At 48.4% G+C, this 17,956-nt stretch overlaps 1 protein-coding gene across 1 annotated transcript; it reads right to left on the reverse strand.

Annotated features, from left to right (window-relative positions):
• Nucleotides 1-4,624: 4,624 nt before the first annotated feature.
• On the reverse strand, nucleotides 4,625-16,948 carry LOC119109891 (uncharacterized). The gene is made up of 7 exons (XM_037233642.1): nucleotides 16,843-16,948; nucleotides 16,093-16,161; nucleotides 15,589-15,767; nucleotides 10,776-10,881; nucleotides 9,759-9,885; nucleotides 6,391-6,497; nucleotides 4,625-4,651 (listed from the first exon to the last, which is right to left on the reverse strand). The coding sequence occupies exons 1-7, from the start codon at nucleotides 16,900-16,902 to the stop codon at nucleotides 4,625-4,627; spliced, it is 675 nt and encodes a 224-aa protein (XP_037089537.1). The 5' UTR covers nucleotides 16,903-16,948.
• Nucleotides 16,949-17,956: the final 1,008 nt, after the last annotated feature.

Below are 17,956 nucleotides of genomic sequence, written 5' to 3' on the forward strand. Positions count from 1 at the left end.
ACATGAGAGCCAATCCTTAAATAATTCATCGGCTGGGTCCAAGTGCTTCGATTTTAACTTCACGGTAATAGATTTTCAACTCCGACATTTTCATTGGCCAGAAGCCTTTAACTTTTCCACAAACACAACAATCTCCAAAACTAGGCAAGATTAAGACAAAGAGAAAAAGGCAGTGTTAAGGTTTCGTCGAGCTGGGCTATATAAGTGTGGCTGAACAAAGATGAATGTGACCTTTGACGGGCCAAATGAGACTGCAGCGGCCAAATTGACCCTTTATGGGCTCCGATTACCTGAGGAACTAAACAGGCTACCACAAAGCAGAAAACCGCGCTGGAGAGAACTTGGAAAACTGAATGGCATGCGTCCTAGTGAACAGCGACAGGTGTGACAAGGGATATGTTATGTCAGGTCAAAGGGTTGAAGGCTATCGTTGTGCTGGCCCGTCTCGCTGCACCAATAATAAAACAACCCACATCAGTTCAAACAGTGAAAGCTGTAAGATAGGCTCCACGAATATTCGAATCAGCTGTTTTCACGATGAATTAAAGAGAATGTTCCACATTTGAATATACTGAAGCAAGCATCAGATATGATGAAGTTAGCTGGCTTGTGACTATAAGTATAATTTTAAGTGGAAAAGACTACTCTAGACAACACAAGTTATCTATTTATTAGGTATGCTCCTCAGTGCACCAGCGTTTGATTGTGTTATCATACCTTGCACAACATTGATTGAAAGCCAGCTGACGGCCGTTGCATCCAGAAATCGCGGTCACGAACGCGAAATTTGAACGACTCAACGGTTTTTTGCCTTGGTCACCGCGTCGCCAATAAAACGGCGGGATTTGAACAACATTATTTCAATATCATAGATGTCTGGGTGACCTTGATATAGCCGGTACGAAAAAGTCTACATATCTCCATGGGCGCACCGCTCGGAAATGAAAGAGTTAAATAGGGACCGGGTGGCCGGCAAGACACCCTTCGCTCGGGTGGGGGTCAATTTGAACCCACTGAGATCTCGAGAACTAAGAAAGCTAGAAATACCAAATTTACAGGGTATATATCTGTACATAAACTCGCTTAGATCAAAGTATGAGGTTTCTAAGTCATGACCTTCAGGTGAAATAAGGTCAAACAAGGTCAAATTCCAGGTTGGCCTTCATAGTGCCCCAGAACCTAGATAACTGTTTCTAAGCAAAAGGTCACAAGCTCATTTACGGTAAGTGACCTTGTTTGACCCTTTGAAGGTCATGGCGACCAGAAATGTACAAGACTGCTCTGAATAAGCGTTGAATTGCATTTGCATTTGAATAAGCGACAAAGATTACGCTAGGGACTATGTTCCTAAAAACAAAATGTCGACCTGTGTCATCTTAGGTCAATGACTTATCCTGACCTCTAAATAGTCAATGGAAGATATCTAATGCGGTTCCTGCTATCAATAAATTCGAAATGAGCACCAGAAAGTATCCCATACAGCAAGCCCTGGAGTCATAAAGCAAGCTGGTTACCTTGGTCTGACCTTCATACCTGAACTTAGTGCAACGTAATTTGCTCATTCAACAATTTGGGTTGCCTAAGAAAGCATCTCAGAGATGTATGGCTTTTTCAAACACTCCGTTGCTGCATCAGATTGAACGATTCCCTAGAAATTGCCTTCGCTGAAACCATGGCCTAACTTTGACCTGCCATAGGTCAGTGACATTACAAGGTGCATCTAAATTTTTAAGTCAAGCGATCTGCTATTCGATTGCCTACAGCTAGGCCAATTTTGGCACGGATACGATACGGTTCGGAAAGCACTGTGGAAAAACCTTTTGGGGGTGGGCTCAATCTGACCCCCTCCCAACCCGAGCGCGTGTTAAGGCCTTAAGAAAGACAAGGCTGTGAAGTTTACCGAATGATTTTTAAGATGGTTTTTTCAGTTAAAAGCCTCATACAAATGTGAAACGCTCCTTTTAAGGCACTACAAGTTTTTTAAACTTTTCAAAATGTTTCTGTGAAATCTTAGTATATTCTGAACACTGACAAGGAGAACGTTGTTTTATACAACTCCATTGACATGTAAGATGAAGACCACATGTGTCAAACTAAACATAAGCTTGTTGTATTAAACGAGACCATTTATAGATATTTCTTCAGCCCATGACTCTAGTTCACCCAAATTGTAGGAAAATACTATGCCTGGCAGTCAGCGATGCGCATCGGTGAAGGCGTGGATGGCCGGCTGCCATATTATTGTTTTACAGCGGTGCTGTGTGGGGCAAGGCGGACTCAAGATCATGTCATTCATAATCATTCATCTTGGATCACGTTAACCTGTGTAGCCGCGTAAGCTCTGTAGGTACTGTAAGGAAGCCATGTGAGTATTGCAGGCAAGCCTTGTAGGTGCTGTCAGCAAGCTCTGAAAACTCTAAGCAGGTTCTGCAACTACTGCATATTTATGAGCAGGAATGTTGCCAGAACAACTGAGCTTGCTTTGTCGCGCCTGCGTCAGAATGTCAAAATTACCACCGAATGTTGGTATTTTGTGGTGCTTTTATTAATAAGTTTTCAAAAAACTGATAGGAAGAGATCTAGCGTCATATCATAAATACGATCTTGCTTATAACCAGCCAACCGCGATTTTATCAAATTGTGTGTCAAACATGATTTTAATCTCTGCGACACATTTTTAGCCGGAAGTCGCTGACAAAAGGTGCGCGGTCAGAATAAAAACACTGAAATTAAAAAACTTTGCACCGTAATCCTTCGTGAGAGCGACTATTGTATGCAATTAAAAAGGCCATGTCTGGCCACCTTGCAAAGACCAAGACAAAAGTTGAACCTTACCTTGAACTTGGGTGACCCTGACCAATTAGCAATCAGGCTAGCCCGACAGTACGGGACTGTAAAATGATAGCGATAAAAAATAAGCCAGAACCACCCCCTTTGGAGTGCATTTACGGTGAGAACTAAGCGTCATTTACCACGTTTAAGTAAAATGTCACCGATGAACCTTGAGAAAAAGTCATGCATCGTGAATGTCAAGGTTATGAGCTTTAAAGTTTTCGCAACATTGCATAAAATGATGTCAATTCGGACAAAGGACTCACTCGTTGCATTGGAGACCTCCAATCGTGGATCACATGCACAGCTTGAAACGTGAAAGTACCTGTCGATGTGACGAATGCCTGCTCGGAAACGTCGTTTTCCCGTTACCTCCTGGTATGTTTAAAGCCGATAACTCAGCAAAATAATTTTGAACTCAAAATGCCAGAATGGAAGCCCGCGTCACTGCAATAACGTTGGCGCCTTACCTTGCTGAGGATGTCCACTTCGTCAGGGTTACAGTAGGGGAACTCAATGCCACTGAAATAGCGGTGGCGCCTTACCTTGTTGAGGGTGTCCACTTCATCCGGGTTGCAGTACGGGAACTCCACGTTGCTGAGATAGCGGTGAGCGCCCTCGATGTTCTGGGAGGCGGCTACTAGGTTGTTCCTAGCCTCGGCCGCCATCGTGTAACGGACCTCCAGGCTCCTGCCAAGCCGACGAACGTACCCTGTCTCCTTAAGCAGGCAATGGACTGAATGTATGAAAATATATATATATATATATATATATATATAATATATATATATATATATCTCTCTCTCTCTCTCTCTCTCTCTCCTCTCTCTCTCTCTCTCTCTCTCTCTCTTCTCTCTCTCTCTCTCTCCTCTCTCTCTCTCTTCTCTCTCTCTCTCTCTCTCTCTCTCTCTCTCTCTCGCTCTCTCTCTCTCTCTCTCTCTCTCTCTTTCTTTATATATATTATAAAGCGACTTTAAAAGCAATGCACCATTGCAACCAACCATACGTGCGCCAGGTCATCAAACCTTCATCGACCAAAAAGTAAGCACCAACAATGGTTCAGAGCGTTGCCATCAATCAACTGTGCTCACGGGCGAGTACAGTTGATGTGCGAGCGACTAATGGCTGCGTGGCATCACAGGTGTCATTGCGCGGCACGGCACGCCAGGGGGGCGCTGCTCACGTGTCTGGGATATCGGGCAGGTCCTGCACTTCTGCACAGCCACGGCCACGCTGCCTGCAGGCGAACTCCATCATCATCTGCGCATGGCGCCACTGTCGAGAAAGGCGGCCGTCAGTGCCGGACCTGCGGCGCGGCGGCTTCCGAGTCCAGACGCCTGGGCTCAAGCCTAATTCATGGTATGACGTCACAGGTCGGAGCGAGCTGCTCCCGTCCGTCCAGCGGACGCAAACGATCGCACGAATTCATAGATGTTCTCAGAACTGAAAAATCAACATGCACTCTCTATACGAAAAGAATCAACCGGACTCTACCTTGCGGTGTGCCTGTCAGCATCGACCTGCATGACTCCCAGACTTGGGTTCATATGTCACGCTATAGCAACACGCTTAAAGCCTTTTGCAGTAAATGACAGTCTAACAAAAAAGCCCTCAATGCCTGCCAAAGCTGTTGATATTTAATTTGGGGAAACTACGCCATATGCCCGATAGTAATGGGAATTACAGGTGTACCAAGCTGTGGGCTACGTGTCACCGTGCAACTATGCGCGGAATGTTCTGCGGTTGTAATTCCCACTATTGTCAAAGTTCAGGACAGCTCGCCGAACCAGGCTCAGCGGTTCTCGGACCCACCGGCTTCCTGGGAAGGGTGAGGGTCCAGGTCAGAGGACGCCATCCGTATCATCCAATACTATCAAAAAGTGGCAACATCGAGCTGCGTGAAAAAAATATATAGGCTGGACACAAAGCCTGCATGACGTCATGTACACCATATTGGATGACATCAGTGGAGAGGATACTGCTCATGAGTCAGCTGACTGCTGTGCAGCCTATTTGCCCGAATGGCGGGTGTGTTTTGGTGGTGGTGCGGACGGTAGTTCCCGGTTGGACTCTGTGTAAATGGCTCACAGTTTTCGCATGCAAAAACTATTTTGGAAGGGAAATTGAATCCTGGAATAGTTAAGCCTCACCATAATTTTGTATTTTTCCCGGGGGTACACATAACTCGGAGTTATATATCATGCGGCTTTTGTAGCGCATTACGTATCACGGCTGCTACGCATTCCAACCGGGAACCACCGTCCGCACGCTACCAAAAACATAACCACCATTCAAACGAATGGACGGTACAGCGGTCACCTGACTAAATGAGCAGTTTCCTCTTCACTGATGTCATCAAATATGGTGTCCATGACGTTACGGTTGCCATAACTGAGGCTTGTCCGAGGGATTTTTTGTTCACGTCTTCTTTAATAAATGTTGGCATTTATATAGCTCAATGTGTTGGATGTTAAATTTTATTTTTTGTAATTAAAGATGCTTATGACCAAAGCATATCCACCATTCAATATGATGGGTTGTGTAGCAGTCAGCTTAATAAATGAGCAGTTTCCTCTCCAGTGATGTCATCAAGTGTGGTGCACCTGACATCACGCAAGCTTTGCTTCCAGACTACTTCTACCTCTATTCTCACGCAAGCTCGATGTTGCCACGTTTTCAGACCGGACGGTTCTACGTCGTTAGATAGCCTTGGTCCAGCGTAAGCAAGTGGGATAGGGGAGAGGGTGGATCTAAAGGATCATCCGGAGATCATGTCATCTTAGAACAGTAAAATATTCATTTTCCACCTGATTTTTTGGCATAGAAGCACGGAATTCAGGACTTAGCTCCCTACATGATGATTTGTTGACTAGGGAGTCAGCCTAAAATGAATCAGAGAGCATCTTTGTTGCCTAATGCATATTTGCCATGCCCATTCTTTGTTCATTATTTTGTCTTTCTGCACTGCTTAAAAATATGCTCATTCTGTTTTACAACAGACTGACGCTTGTCCATTACGTCTCGAAATGATACATTGGCACAGCGGTTTGACGCGTATCGAATGTTCCTTTGTCCTCGTCACAACACCTAAGACGGACAGTGGCCGCAGCCGCAGCTTCGACGTGCATCGATATTTAACGAAGCAGCTATTGTCATTACAGCGTAACTGAGGTTGACTGGGATATGGTGACTTTGCTGTGCGTGGCGCTTACTGACAACGAAGCGCGCCGGTAGATAAACGCGTAATATGATCGGCAATCTCATTATTTTGCGGAATGAGGGCGCAGCCGGCACACAATGCGTAAAATGAGCATTCCTTTGGGAAGACAATAGCGATGCCAATTTGCCACTTATGTGGTGCTGTAAGTAATCATTACTACAGGGCATGTAATGCCAAGACATTGTTTACCAGGTAATCAGCCTGTGTGCCAAGAAATTGTTTACCAGGTAATCGAGTGATGTACTATGCGGACGCAGCCCCCATCATCAAACAGTTGCACCACCCAACAAAACTGCGTTCAACCCATGCCTGACTGTTGCTGACAGCTGCATAGTTACCTTGAAGTTGGCCTCCATGATTCGGGCCTTCTGAGCCTCCAGGGCGTCCAGCTCCTCCTCCAGTTTGTTTTCTAAGTCACTTCCGTACTCTCCGCCGAATATTTTACCTAAAACGATGGATTATATCACTTATTCAATCAAACACACTTTTTCCACAACGGTGTGACAAATTGTCTAACTTGATTGTTTTTCCGCATTTGCTATTCTTTCTGAACAGAAAAACCCGGACGTCACTGCTGCCCGGGCTGGCAGTCAATATGACCATTAGATTGGTAGTTAAGGCTTTGGAAAAAGCCGGTTCAGATAAGGAAAGACCAGTTGGGTAGCTCCCAAATATTGCTTCCTGGTATCAAACATCACTGATAACGCAGCAATGTTTCGAGCTAGCAGGTCTAAAAGGCCACAAGAAGACGTATTATTTGATTTTTGCCTGGTGCTACACGATATAGAGCGTTTATTTACACATAATTATGTAACCTAAGCGCTTTTTAAAAGTGCCGCCTCATTACATATTTTGGGAGAATGTTGTATATCTGGTTCTTTTGTGGTGTTTATGTTGTTGCCGATTGTTTGCCAGAGAGCGTATAGTTGGTTTCTATTTCAAGTTCGGTCGGTAAAGTCTTGTATGATGTTGAGTCATTCTGTACCGCCCACAAGCGTGTCCAGTTGGTATGGCTTACGCTTCATCAACGACATTGAGGAGCTGGGCAAATGCAGCAGCGACATTCCTCTCGCTGCTGTTTCTCCGCTTTTTGACATGCTTCTCTGTCGCACAACATACGGGAAGCGGTTACAGGATACACAAGGGAGGGAAGCGGCTGGGCTGGCTGCATGGTTGCATCTGCCATGTGATCTGATGTGCCGCCGGCTTAACCCATTGTGCAACAGTCTCTTCGAGCACTAAATGTTCGAGCCAAGCCACAGAGCTCCCGCCCGACCCAGTATTCAAATCATGCTCCTCATCTGCGGCACATCGATGTCGCAGCCGGCTCTGAAAAATTGATGGAAACGAGAAAGCGGACCGATTCGTGCGTGGTGCATAGGTAAGTACTTATGCATCAGAAGACAGATGTCTCCTCTAACAACCCTCTGGGTTTCGAACCTCGGACAAGTTCTGTTCAGCCAACGGTCGAAAATCTTATCGATGACATGGAATGGAGAAAGTCGGAATGGAGAAAGTCACGTGTGAATGTGGAAATTATCAAAGGGAGGTTACCGTTCTCAGTGCTGAGGTCTGTCGGCGCTCTGTTTTGGCGACAGACAGCGAGGAGTGGGTGTCAGTTGACCTACGACAAGGGGTCTCGGAGAACAGGTCCAGTTATGGAACTCCTCTAGTGGTCGTAAGCGCGGAGCACCTTGCGGTGCCGGGAGGGAAGTGTGGTGTGGTACAGCTTTGAACCGGACGAACGAGCTCTGCAGGACCATATAGTACCATACAGGACCCAGTCAGCTGCTGCTGCGACTGAGTCGCATTCAGGCACGGTTGCCTAGCGTGGGCGGAGCGTCGTTAGTGCGCGAGAATCAACGCTACTGTTGATTCATGTTCTCATTCATGGCGATGCTTGCGCATCCGGGACATTGCAAAGAAGCGGTTTGTGATTCACCTTTTTGGAGGAAAGGGCAGCTGACTTCAAGATTGGAGAGAATATACTAAGAATCAGTCGAAATTATTATTTACTGCTGAGTCGGCTGCAATGCACTGCGGGGGCCGTTGTGATTATTACATTCGTTGCATCAATTACATTACAATGGGTCATCCCCTTCGCATAAGTCGGGTTGAGAGTGACGACTATCATTCCAACAGCCATACCTGAAAGGAAAAGCCCAAGGACAAGACCACGTCCTTTGCACGAATGTGACGACACCAACTATTCCCTGTACGGCATTGCATAACAGAGCAAGCGTCACTGAGACTCATGTCGCTGTAAGGTATCCCGAACTTCTTCACTACGGGTTCGAAAACGAAATAAGTCACACCAACCGGCCACTGGCATGAGCGGGGTGGAAACAACAGCCAAACAGATAAACTGTACACTGAACTCAGCCAGCGACAATCAAATTTGCGATGAATGCCAGCAGCATGTTTTCTTGCAGATGACTAGGGCCGTTGCTAGACCTGTTACGTCTTGACAACCATTGCAATGGTGCGATGCTTCGGAATGACATTATGGTCCTACAGATATTAGTTCCAGAACGAATAACCTGACCAAGCCCGCCTTTTCACCTCACTAGTGTTCACCTACATTCATTGCATGTGTTCGCACGATGGGACTGTTATGCAGCGCAGACTCGTCCGGCACAGGCGAGTGAAGCGGGATAAACGGGAGAGCTCACGCACGCGGCATTCACTCTAGGAGCCAGCTAGGCTGCACCGTAGTACAGTTGAGCAGTGCGGACTTGCATAACACCCGCAGCTGACTAGGCTGTACCGCAGTGCACCCAGGCATGCCGGGCGTTGGCCTACAGCTATGGGAAGTCTCCGGCAACGGTTATGGAAAGTCGGTAGGGACCGTCCAGATATTACGTCACGCATGAAAGGCGGGAGAGAATAGGGTTTATGGCGAGTAACCGAAGGGTGACAGGAAGGCAGTGTATCGTTGCGGTCGGGCGTGGTCGCCAACCATGTGGATCATTTCAAGACGTTTTAAAATCTTATTGCCGTTGGCTTCCTCCCATCAAAAGCAACACTCTTCTTTTGTTTCGCACTTGCAGCTAAATGAGGGGCTAATCGTAAGTTCCTTTTTGGGAAATTACGTCTAATATGACACAGTTCAGGAGTCTCTGCCAAACGCAACCAGTGCGTAACCAGAAGGGAAATACGTTTCAAAAATGACACAAAATTATGACGTAATTTATGTGACGGCACCTCAGAATGCTCTCAGTCAGCAGCACATGCTGGCAGAACTGCACCACATTCTAACCTCACGGGTTGGCCTGCTACACTAAACGTAAGCACAGAGCGGTCACACGGTGGTCTGAGGTCCCCTGAAACATAGAACTGCTCTATCCGAGCGGCCTGGGGCTTCAGGTTACTAAGGCATTTTGGATGTTGTGGCATTTTGCGGGCTTTTTTATTTTGTCTCGGCATTTTGTGAAAAACTGCAACTCGTGAAGAGAGCTACCAAACAGAGCATTACCTTACTTTAGTCGGGCCAACCAGCTCAACATGATTCTCATGCATTGCTGATCAATATTAATATACTATCATAGCATACGAGAGGAGACGTTGACTTACGAGACAAAATAAAGACAGTCATTTGGTCTTAATTCCAACAGGCGTTTTAGACCCTAGTCATAGTGAACACTGCCATCAACACCATTCCGTAGCATGGCGTATGTTCAGGCCACGGCAGATGACCTGTGCGTACTTAGGAGGGCGTCTTGTTTGGTGTACAGGTTCTGCAGCCTAGCCGCCTTGCTTTGCAGCTGGTCCACCTCCTTCTGGATGTTCTCCTTCTGCCTCACAGCCTCGTCACGTGCCTGTTTCGCTATCTCCTGCACGCACATTGCGCAGGAGGGCATCCAGTTACCCAGAGAGAGAGAGAGCAAAACCTTGGTTCAGATCAGCTAAATATAGACAACACTTCCTCCACGTATGCGGAGAGGGACATGGTGCGACATGAGCAGAAGACGTCGAAATAACAGATGCATTTATCATGACAATATTTATGATGTTTACAACGCAACTGATGAGTGTAGAATAACAACGTGAAGTTCGAGATCAATTTGAACATATATTTCTTTGAACTGTAACATCGTACAAACTCTTTTTTGCTGATAAGTTTTACATTTCCAGCACAAAACGGAACCAACGTGCTGACAGAAATAGATCAAGGTATTGGTCCCCGGCGTCTATCAAACTCAAGCAAAGTTCATTTACGATTCACATGCGAGGATGCAATAACTATTTTGACGTGCAAAGATTCCAAGTGAGATGATTCCGAGGCGGTGTTAAAGGTGCACGCGTGCGGAAAGACACGCTTTGCGACCGTGAAATCCTTCCACAGTGACTTCAAAAACACGCTTGAGGAAGACCCATCACTTTTTTGACATCCGCCAGAGACATGCATCAGTCTCACACCAAGCCGCCCCCAACCGACATCAAATCATGCATAGAAAAATACAAAAGGATTCCTGGATGGGACCATGCAGCATCGCTCATGCATTTAGTTCATCTTCCGGGACCTAGCGTCAAAAAACAACATCCCTAAAAAAGTAAAAAACGCCTGCGTAGGCAGTATATAAGCGAGCATCTGCGTCTATATAAAGCTGGCCAGCCAGCGGCGACATCTATAAAATCACGTCATCCTATGTACAGGGCGCACACGGTAAGTTCACAAGCCGGCGATAGGAGCAGCGGCCACCGCCAACCAACACTGTCGAACCTTGTTATTGCACCCGGCCACCCGTTCCTCCTCAGCCGTGCTGGCGCGAGCACCCCGCTTGATGGCAACCAGCGCCTTTTTCGTGTCCGACTGGTCCCCATCTTTTCTATCGAAGGACACGGATATTGTACAGCCGCTTGTGTTCGTGACGGCGTTGCGAGCGACGGAGCAGGCTAATATCCAAAGGTAGGGGATCGCTTAAGCTGTATGCAGGTTGGTAGCGTTGGTAATGACCTCGTGAATGGCATCTTAGGCTCTCAACGCCGAAAAGCCAGGAGCTCAAGACATTTTTGCTCATTTAACGTTCTTGGAAGTCCTTTGAGAAAACTACTCTCAGTGGTTTTGTCGCCGCATACAAGTCCGTGTCTGGCGTAAACTATCGAGCTGTCACCCGCTAATCAAGCACGGCCCCTCCATACAAAGGAGTAAGCCGCGGAGTCCTTTGATGCTGGAGGCGCAGAAGATCTGGCGATGACGCATCAGAACATCCTGTTAAAACGAGCTGTCATCCCGAGTGCAATGGAAAGCTATCTGGTGCTGTCTGGATGCGACACATACTGTCCAGATTTATGTTTGTAAGTCATAGGGACAAGATTCTAGCTTAATTTGGTTGCATACAACTTACTAGACGTTGGAAGTTCAGATGAAGACAGCGAAAATGTCAACGCGATGAGTAACAAACATGTGAGTAGTACCTCTTCACTGCAGTGCAAGTTCTATAAGTAATGTGGTCAGTAATCGTTCAACACCTAACTTGTTGAAGCAAAACAAAATCAAAATGATGAGATAGCTCTATACTTCCTCTCCAAATTTATTCAAATTATTTAACACTAGGAGATATTACGCGATGCACAGAGTGACAGTGAAACTGACGGTTACGATGAAATTGATGGGAAAAATGAAATTAACACTTACTTTGACTTAATTGACTTGATTGACTTAGCACTTCAACATTTAAAAACAATGAACGAGAATATATGAATGTTGCCTTTTCTCCGCAGTAAAAGCTCTATAAGTAATGTTTGTTGTCAGTGACGATTGAATACCTTAATTGCGAGAGCAGAACTAAACCAAAAATGAGAAGGTAGCCCTATGCGTCACCTTTATATTTATTCACCTAATTTCATATTAGCGGACGACATTTGCACAATGCACAAAGATGACCGAGACAAGCTGTAATTGGAGGAGCAAACTAAAGTTGGAAGGGGTCAAAATGAGATATAGAGCGGAAAATCTGATCAAAAGATGGCATTTCAATGGGAAAGCATGAACAATTGTGCATGTTAAATACAAAATCGGAGAGGAAAGCATGCTACTCTAGGAACATTTGACAGCTCATATCCCCCCAGTGGCTGCACCCATGAATAAACAAAAAACGCCGCCAGCCTTAGTTTGTATGTTATGCTTGATGGGCTTTTGAAAACAATATCTGTGAGTCACAGGTCAAGCCACTCTATGTAAAGAGGTGGTTTAAAATTTTGAAATGCCCGTTTATGCGGCGCAGCATCAGGCGCTGAAATAGAAAAAAAGCAGTTCGTAGGGCTGCTCCTACACATCATCAGTCGGCGTTTACCAAAATATAACTCGGAGAAATTCACTCGGCGCACAAAATGCATCTCGAAAAAGTTGTTTTTAGGGCACTTCTGGTGAGCAGGTTAGCGCTGCATAGATGACTTCACCGGTGCTCAAAACGAGCAGCGGTGAAGCCAAAAACAATCAAGGCGGGGAAGGAGGGGGATCACGATTAGACTGACACTGCGATTTTATCAAGGATATGCCGTCCAAAATATACTGCCCTGCACAAAATTGTTGGGTGAAACGTTGCCAAAAGATTTTACGACTGCGCTAGCCACAGCCCATAAGCTTAATAAATCGCTTTGGTGTCGTTAACCATCGCCAGCAAATGCTTTCATCGTACAAAATAATCGTCAGTAACGTCAAGTCAAGCCAACATTCGTCAACCGGACCAGGTAGCCTGAGCAGTTATCATATGTCTGCCAAAATCTGACATCACTTACAGGTACCAACCAGCATCACATAGCGCAGTGATAGGTACCAACCAGCATCACATCGCGCGGTGATGGGTACCAACCAACATCGCATAGCGTCATGATAGGCAACAATCAGCATAACATTACGCAGTGATAGGCACCAACCAACATCGCATGGCGCAGTGATAGGTGCCAGCCAGCATCACATAGCGCAGTGGTGGGTACCAACCATCAAATCGCGCAGCTATAGGTACCAACCAGCGTCACATAGCGCAGACCAACAAACGATCTGTTCTGTAAATGCCAGTTTGACGGAAGGTCTCGGCTCATTGGTAAGCAATTAGTGGCGAGCTGGGCTCTTAAATAAAAACTTAACTGACGCACGGTGCGCTGCTTAGATCTGTAAAGCGCTCTTGACCTTCTCAACTTGTTTTGCCGGTGTGTGCAATTAAGATCTTAACGCAGGAGCAGCGCCACAGCGAAAGTCTTGTCGACGTCCGCGATCCCCTGGGCCGCGTGGTCCAGCGAAATAGCGGTGGGCTTGTGATAGGCTGCTATCGGTCACGAGTCCCAAGAGGGGGGGGGGGGGGGGCGTGGTGTTTTGCCCCACCATCGAAGGCAGGTATGTTGACAGCTAGTGTGGTGCTGGGTAAGAGCACCGGGGTGAGCACGCTACTTTGGCTGAAAAAGAAAAATCAGCTGGCGACTGGCCAAACGTGGTCAACTTTGTCCCTGAGGAAAAGCCTCGGTCAACTTTGGAGGCTTTAGTGGACACCGTGAAAGGCCTTGTAATATTACTTTGTGTCAAATAAAACATTCGCGTGGCATGATCTAGACCTTATGACATCACGGCCATTATTGATGGATGACAGTCGTTTTTACCTACGTTTAAAGGTCGCGCAAGCTGTTTTGTCGTCAGTTTCAGGAGTTCACCTGCTGCTCCCTTGACCATTAGTATTTTTTCCAAAGGTCACTGGTATAAAAGGAGCCACTTTGCAACTATTTTCTGATTTCAGAAGATTTGGAAGAGAAGAATTGCTGCATCCAATGCACAACATATACTCGTGGCCTAGCCAAATTAAACTGTTTTTGTCGTGCAAACTTTTTGAAGCTTTTAAGTCATGCACACTTTGGTGACGATGTTTATATACCGTCATACACAATGCCTAGTTCCATTTTGATGTCCTAAATGGTTTGAAAGGCCTCTAAGATCTAGTAAAAAGACAACCAATTCAGTCCAAACCAACAAACTAAGCTCCTAATGCCACCGGGAGCTGGAGCTGTAAAATATGCATCGAGCAAAAAATAAGAATGCAGCATGTCTCTTCCAAAACGTCATGAAGAATAATAACCCGTCGAATTATACAACTTAAGCTACACAAGCAAACTACCAAGCATTCCCCAGGCTGGGCGCTGGAAGCGATACAGCATCCACGTTTCCTGAAATAAAGCATGCCGAGTAATATATTAAACCCAGAGCCACGTTTCTGAAGTACGAGCGGGATGCGTTCGAAATACAAATTCAAGACACGATCAAGGCACGAAATGCAAGATACAAGACCCGATGTCCCACCATTCCTCAGTAATACCAAAGCGAGCAGACGGTGGGCTGTGCGTCTTATACCTTTTTCTGCAACGCGTCAATGTACTCCTCCTGCTCTTTGGTCATTTTTTCCTCAAGTTTTCCTTGTTCGACTAGGAATTTTTTCACATCCGGCTTTTCAAGCTGATCGACATCGGCCTTCTCTTTTTCTCTGCAATGTTTTAATGGGGCTGGTGACTGAGGCTAGTTGAGTTGGTCAGCTACAGATACCTTACATCGGAAGCGATGCTCAGCAAGTATGTCCTATTTTCTTAAACTCCTTGTCAGAAAGGCTGAAAACACTCTTCTTTCAATGGCCCAGCACTTTTAAACAGATGAAGCAAACGACACATTCGGTTTTGATACGCTTGCAACTGGTTTCTCTTTGCTAGTTAGCCTTAGCACGCATTCCTTAATTTCAAATTGGGTTCACCTGAATGCTCTGATGACAGCAGTAGGAAGGCGTAGGGTGACAGACTGACGTCAGCGTCCGCAAAGGGGGGGGGGGAGGGACCACGTGAACGCCTGCAGGAGGCAAAAGGCTTACGCCAGCGTCTGCAGGAGAGGGGAAAACTCATGATCGATGCCCGCAAGAGAGGAACAGACTCACGCGAGCGTCTGCAGGACAGAGGATAGACTCATGGCGGTGCCGGAAGAAGAGGAACAGACTCGCGCAGGCGTCTGCAGGAGAGGGGATAGACTCATGACAGTGCCCGCAAGAGAGGAACAGACTCACGCGAGCGTCTGCAGGACAGAGGATAGACTCATGGCGGTGCCGGAAGAAGAGGAACAGACTCGCGCAGGCGTCTGCAGGAGAGGGGATAGACTCATGACAGTGCCCGCAAGAGAGGAACAGACTCACGCGAGCGTCTGCAGGACAGAGGATAGACTCATGACAGTGCCGGAAGAAGAGGAACAGACTCACGCGAGCGTCTGCAGGAGAGGGGATAGACTCATGACAGTGCCCGCAAGAGAGGAACAGACTCACGCGAGCGTCTGCAGGAGAGGGGATAGACTCATGGCGGTTCCAGAAGAAGAGGAACAGACTCACGCGAGCGTCTGCAGGAGAGGGGATAGACTCATGGCGGTGCCAGAAGAAGAGGAACAGACTCACGCGAGCGTCTGCAGGAGAGAGGATAGACTCATGGCGGTGCCGGAAGGAGAGGAACAGACTCACTATAGTGTCGAAAGCATGGGGGAAGACACGCCACCGTCTGCAGGGGAGGAGAGAAAGACTCACGCTAGCGCCTGCAGGTCACCATACTCCCGCTCCAGCCGCTCCACCTTCTGCGTCATCTTGTCCAGCGCCTCCGTCTTCATCTCCAGCTGGGAGAGCACTTGCGGGTCCGCGCGACGCGCCTCTCCGATCTCCCGCTCCGTCTGCAGGTACTCCTCCACCGTCTCGCGGTCCACCACCGGCTGCGATGTCGGGGGCGCGCTGTCACGGTCATCGATAGGCGCCGCCGCCCGAGCACTCCTGGCAACGCCAAGTCCCTCCGATTGTCAAATGGATCACTTCGTTTTGCCTAATTTGTGTGCATAGACTTCGCGGAGTTGCGTCATTAGCGATTGCCATTTTGTTCATAATGGTTCTGTTATAATCAATGCCTTACAAAATGTGCTCTGAGCGGTGAATACGTTAGTGGGCTATTTCGGTCGATTAGTTTTTTTAAAATTATAGACCAACCAACCGTAGCGGGTCGGCACAGCAGCCATTGAAAACAATACACCCAAAGGTACTCACCTCAGGTCCGACACCATTTCCATGCGCTGCACCCGAGTCTTCCACGGAACTCTGCTGCGGGTACGGTTTCTGAAACGGTGCAGGATTTAGAGGCTGAGCTAATTTCAAACTAACTTAAGCTTCTGATTCATGGCCGTCGTATCCATCACGTGACTTACTGCAATCCGTTACGTGTATTACGTGGTCTAGCCTAGCGACGTGGCACGTGGCAACGTCTCTGTAACTGGTGGCTTTGTATAGCGCAATAAGTTTGGTATGCTTTTGTCGATGACGTTTTCCTTGTTTCAGCCACTTGTTTGCATTAGTTCGATGTTTCGAGCATTACGTTCAATATATACGAACAGCTTTCGGTCTGCAGAGTCGCTCTGACCTATGGTGTTGTTCAACTGCATAAAGCCATCGATGATTGTGTTCTTAGCAGAAAGAAACTTAGCAGCACAGCAGCACCGTCCTGTTCGAACCAAACCGGCAAGGTCATGTGGCGCAGGCCTGAGTTCAGGTCCCGCACCCGACACAGGCCTGGTGCTGCGTCAGCCTGGGGCCGGAAGCCGGAGCTCGGCGGGGGCTGTGGCCCTCCGAACGCATGGTAAACTACACCCCAACTCAATAGCAGGAGTATTAGTTGCCACAAAACCTGCACCCTGCTATGGCAGCTCTCACCACCGCCCGGCAGCCGCCGCTCACCCCCCCCCCCCCCTCCCCCTACCCTCCATCGGCCAGCCGCGGCGACCGGGGCGGCGCTCGGCTCACCAAGCTGGAGATGGAGCCGCGGTTGGAGAAGGCCGAGTCGGTGCTCTGTCCGCAGCCCATGACGTCGGCGGTGGCAGACGCTGCTGCTCGCTGCGGCTCTCAGGCGTCGCGCCGGGGGTCACAGGCTGTCGGCCGGGTGGCTCGCTCGCTCAGCGGGCAGGGCAAGGGCCCCCTCGGCGCACTGGCGGCCGCACGGCGCGCCTGCCGACGCGAATGTCGATAGCCGCGCCGCATTACTATGGTAATGCTGTAAACAGACTCGGCGGGCAGTGCGGAGCGGCGGCGGTAGGTGGCGTTGCTGCCGCAGGTGCGCCCAACGAGCCGGCGCCTGGAGCGTGGCACGACGCCGGCTGCACGGCGCCGGAGCTGGTGGGGGGGCGTGCTGTCATTGGGGCTTTACGATTGTCCTCAGCAGCTAAGTTTATGGCGCAATACCGGCCTCTAATCCTGGCAGGAAAGGGCGGGCGCCGCGGGAAATCGAGCTCCGTACCTCTGGTTTTCCCGACGCGCAGCTTAACCACTGTACTACCGCAGCCCCAGTCTGATGGAGTCAGCGCTACGCCCACTTTGCATCGGCCGTGACGCCATCCCAAACGCTGTCCCTGCGGTACAGCGGCCCTGAACAGCAGCCTCAGCACGCTGTTCCGGTTTCGGAGGACTCGCTAGCAGTATTGGGACCATACCGTATATTCCAGTTGCATAGGGACTTGCTGGGCACGCTATCCTTGTTGCATGGAGACTCGCTGGCAATCTCAGCACGCGTTCCTGGGTTACAGCCTGTCTGACGGCAGTCTCAACACGCTGTCCCGGTTGTACTGGTACCCGTCGGCAGCTCAGCAGCCCCAGCACGCTGTTCCGGTTGTATAGGGACTCGTCGGCAGTTCCAGCACACTGTCCGGTTGCACTGGGGCCAGTCAGCAGCCCTAGAACACTGTCCGGTTGTACTGGGGCCCGTCAGCAGCCCCAGCACGCTGTTCCGGTTGTACTGGGCCCGTCAGCAGCCCCAGCACGCTGTCCGGTACAACCGGACAGCGTCAGGGCCCGTCAGCAGCCCCAGCACGCTGTCGCGGTTGTACTGGGATCCGTCGGCAGTCCCAGTACGCTGTTCCGGTTG

The sequence above is a fragment of the Pollicipes pollicipes genome, unplaced genomic scaffold (assembly GCF_011947565.3).
Source record: "Pollicipes pollicipes isolate AB1234 unplaced genomic scaffold, Ppol_2.1 Scaffold_7231;HRSCAF=8579_pilon_pilon_pilon, whole genome shotgun sequence".
Classification (NCBI taxonomy): domain Eukaryota; kingdom Metazoa; phylum Arthropoda; class Thecostraca; order Pollicipedomorpha; family Pollicipedidae; genus Pollicipes; species Pollicipes pollicipes.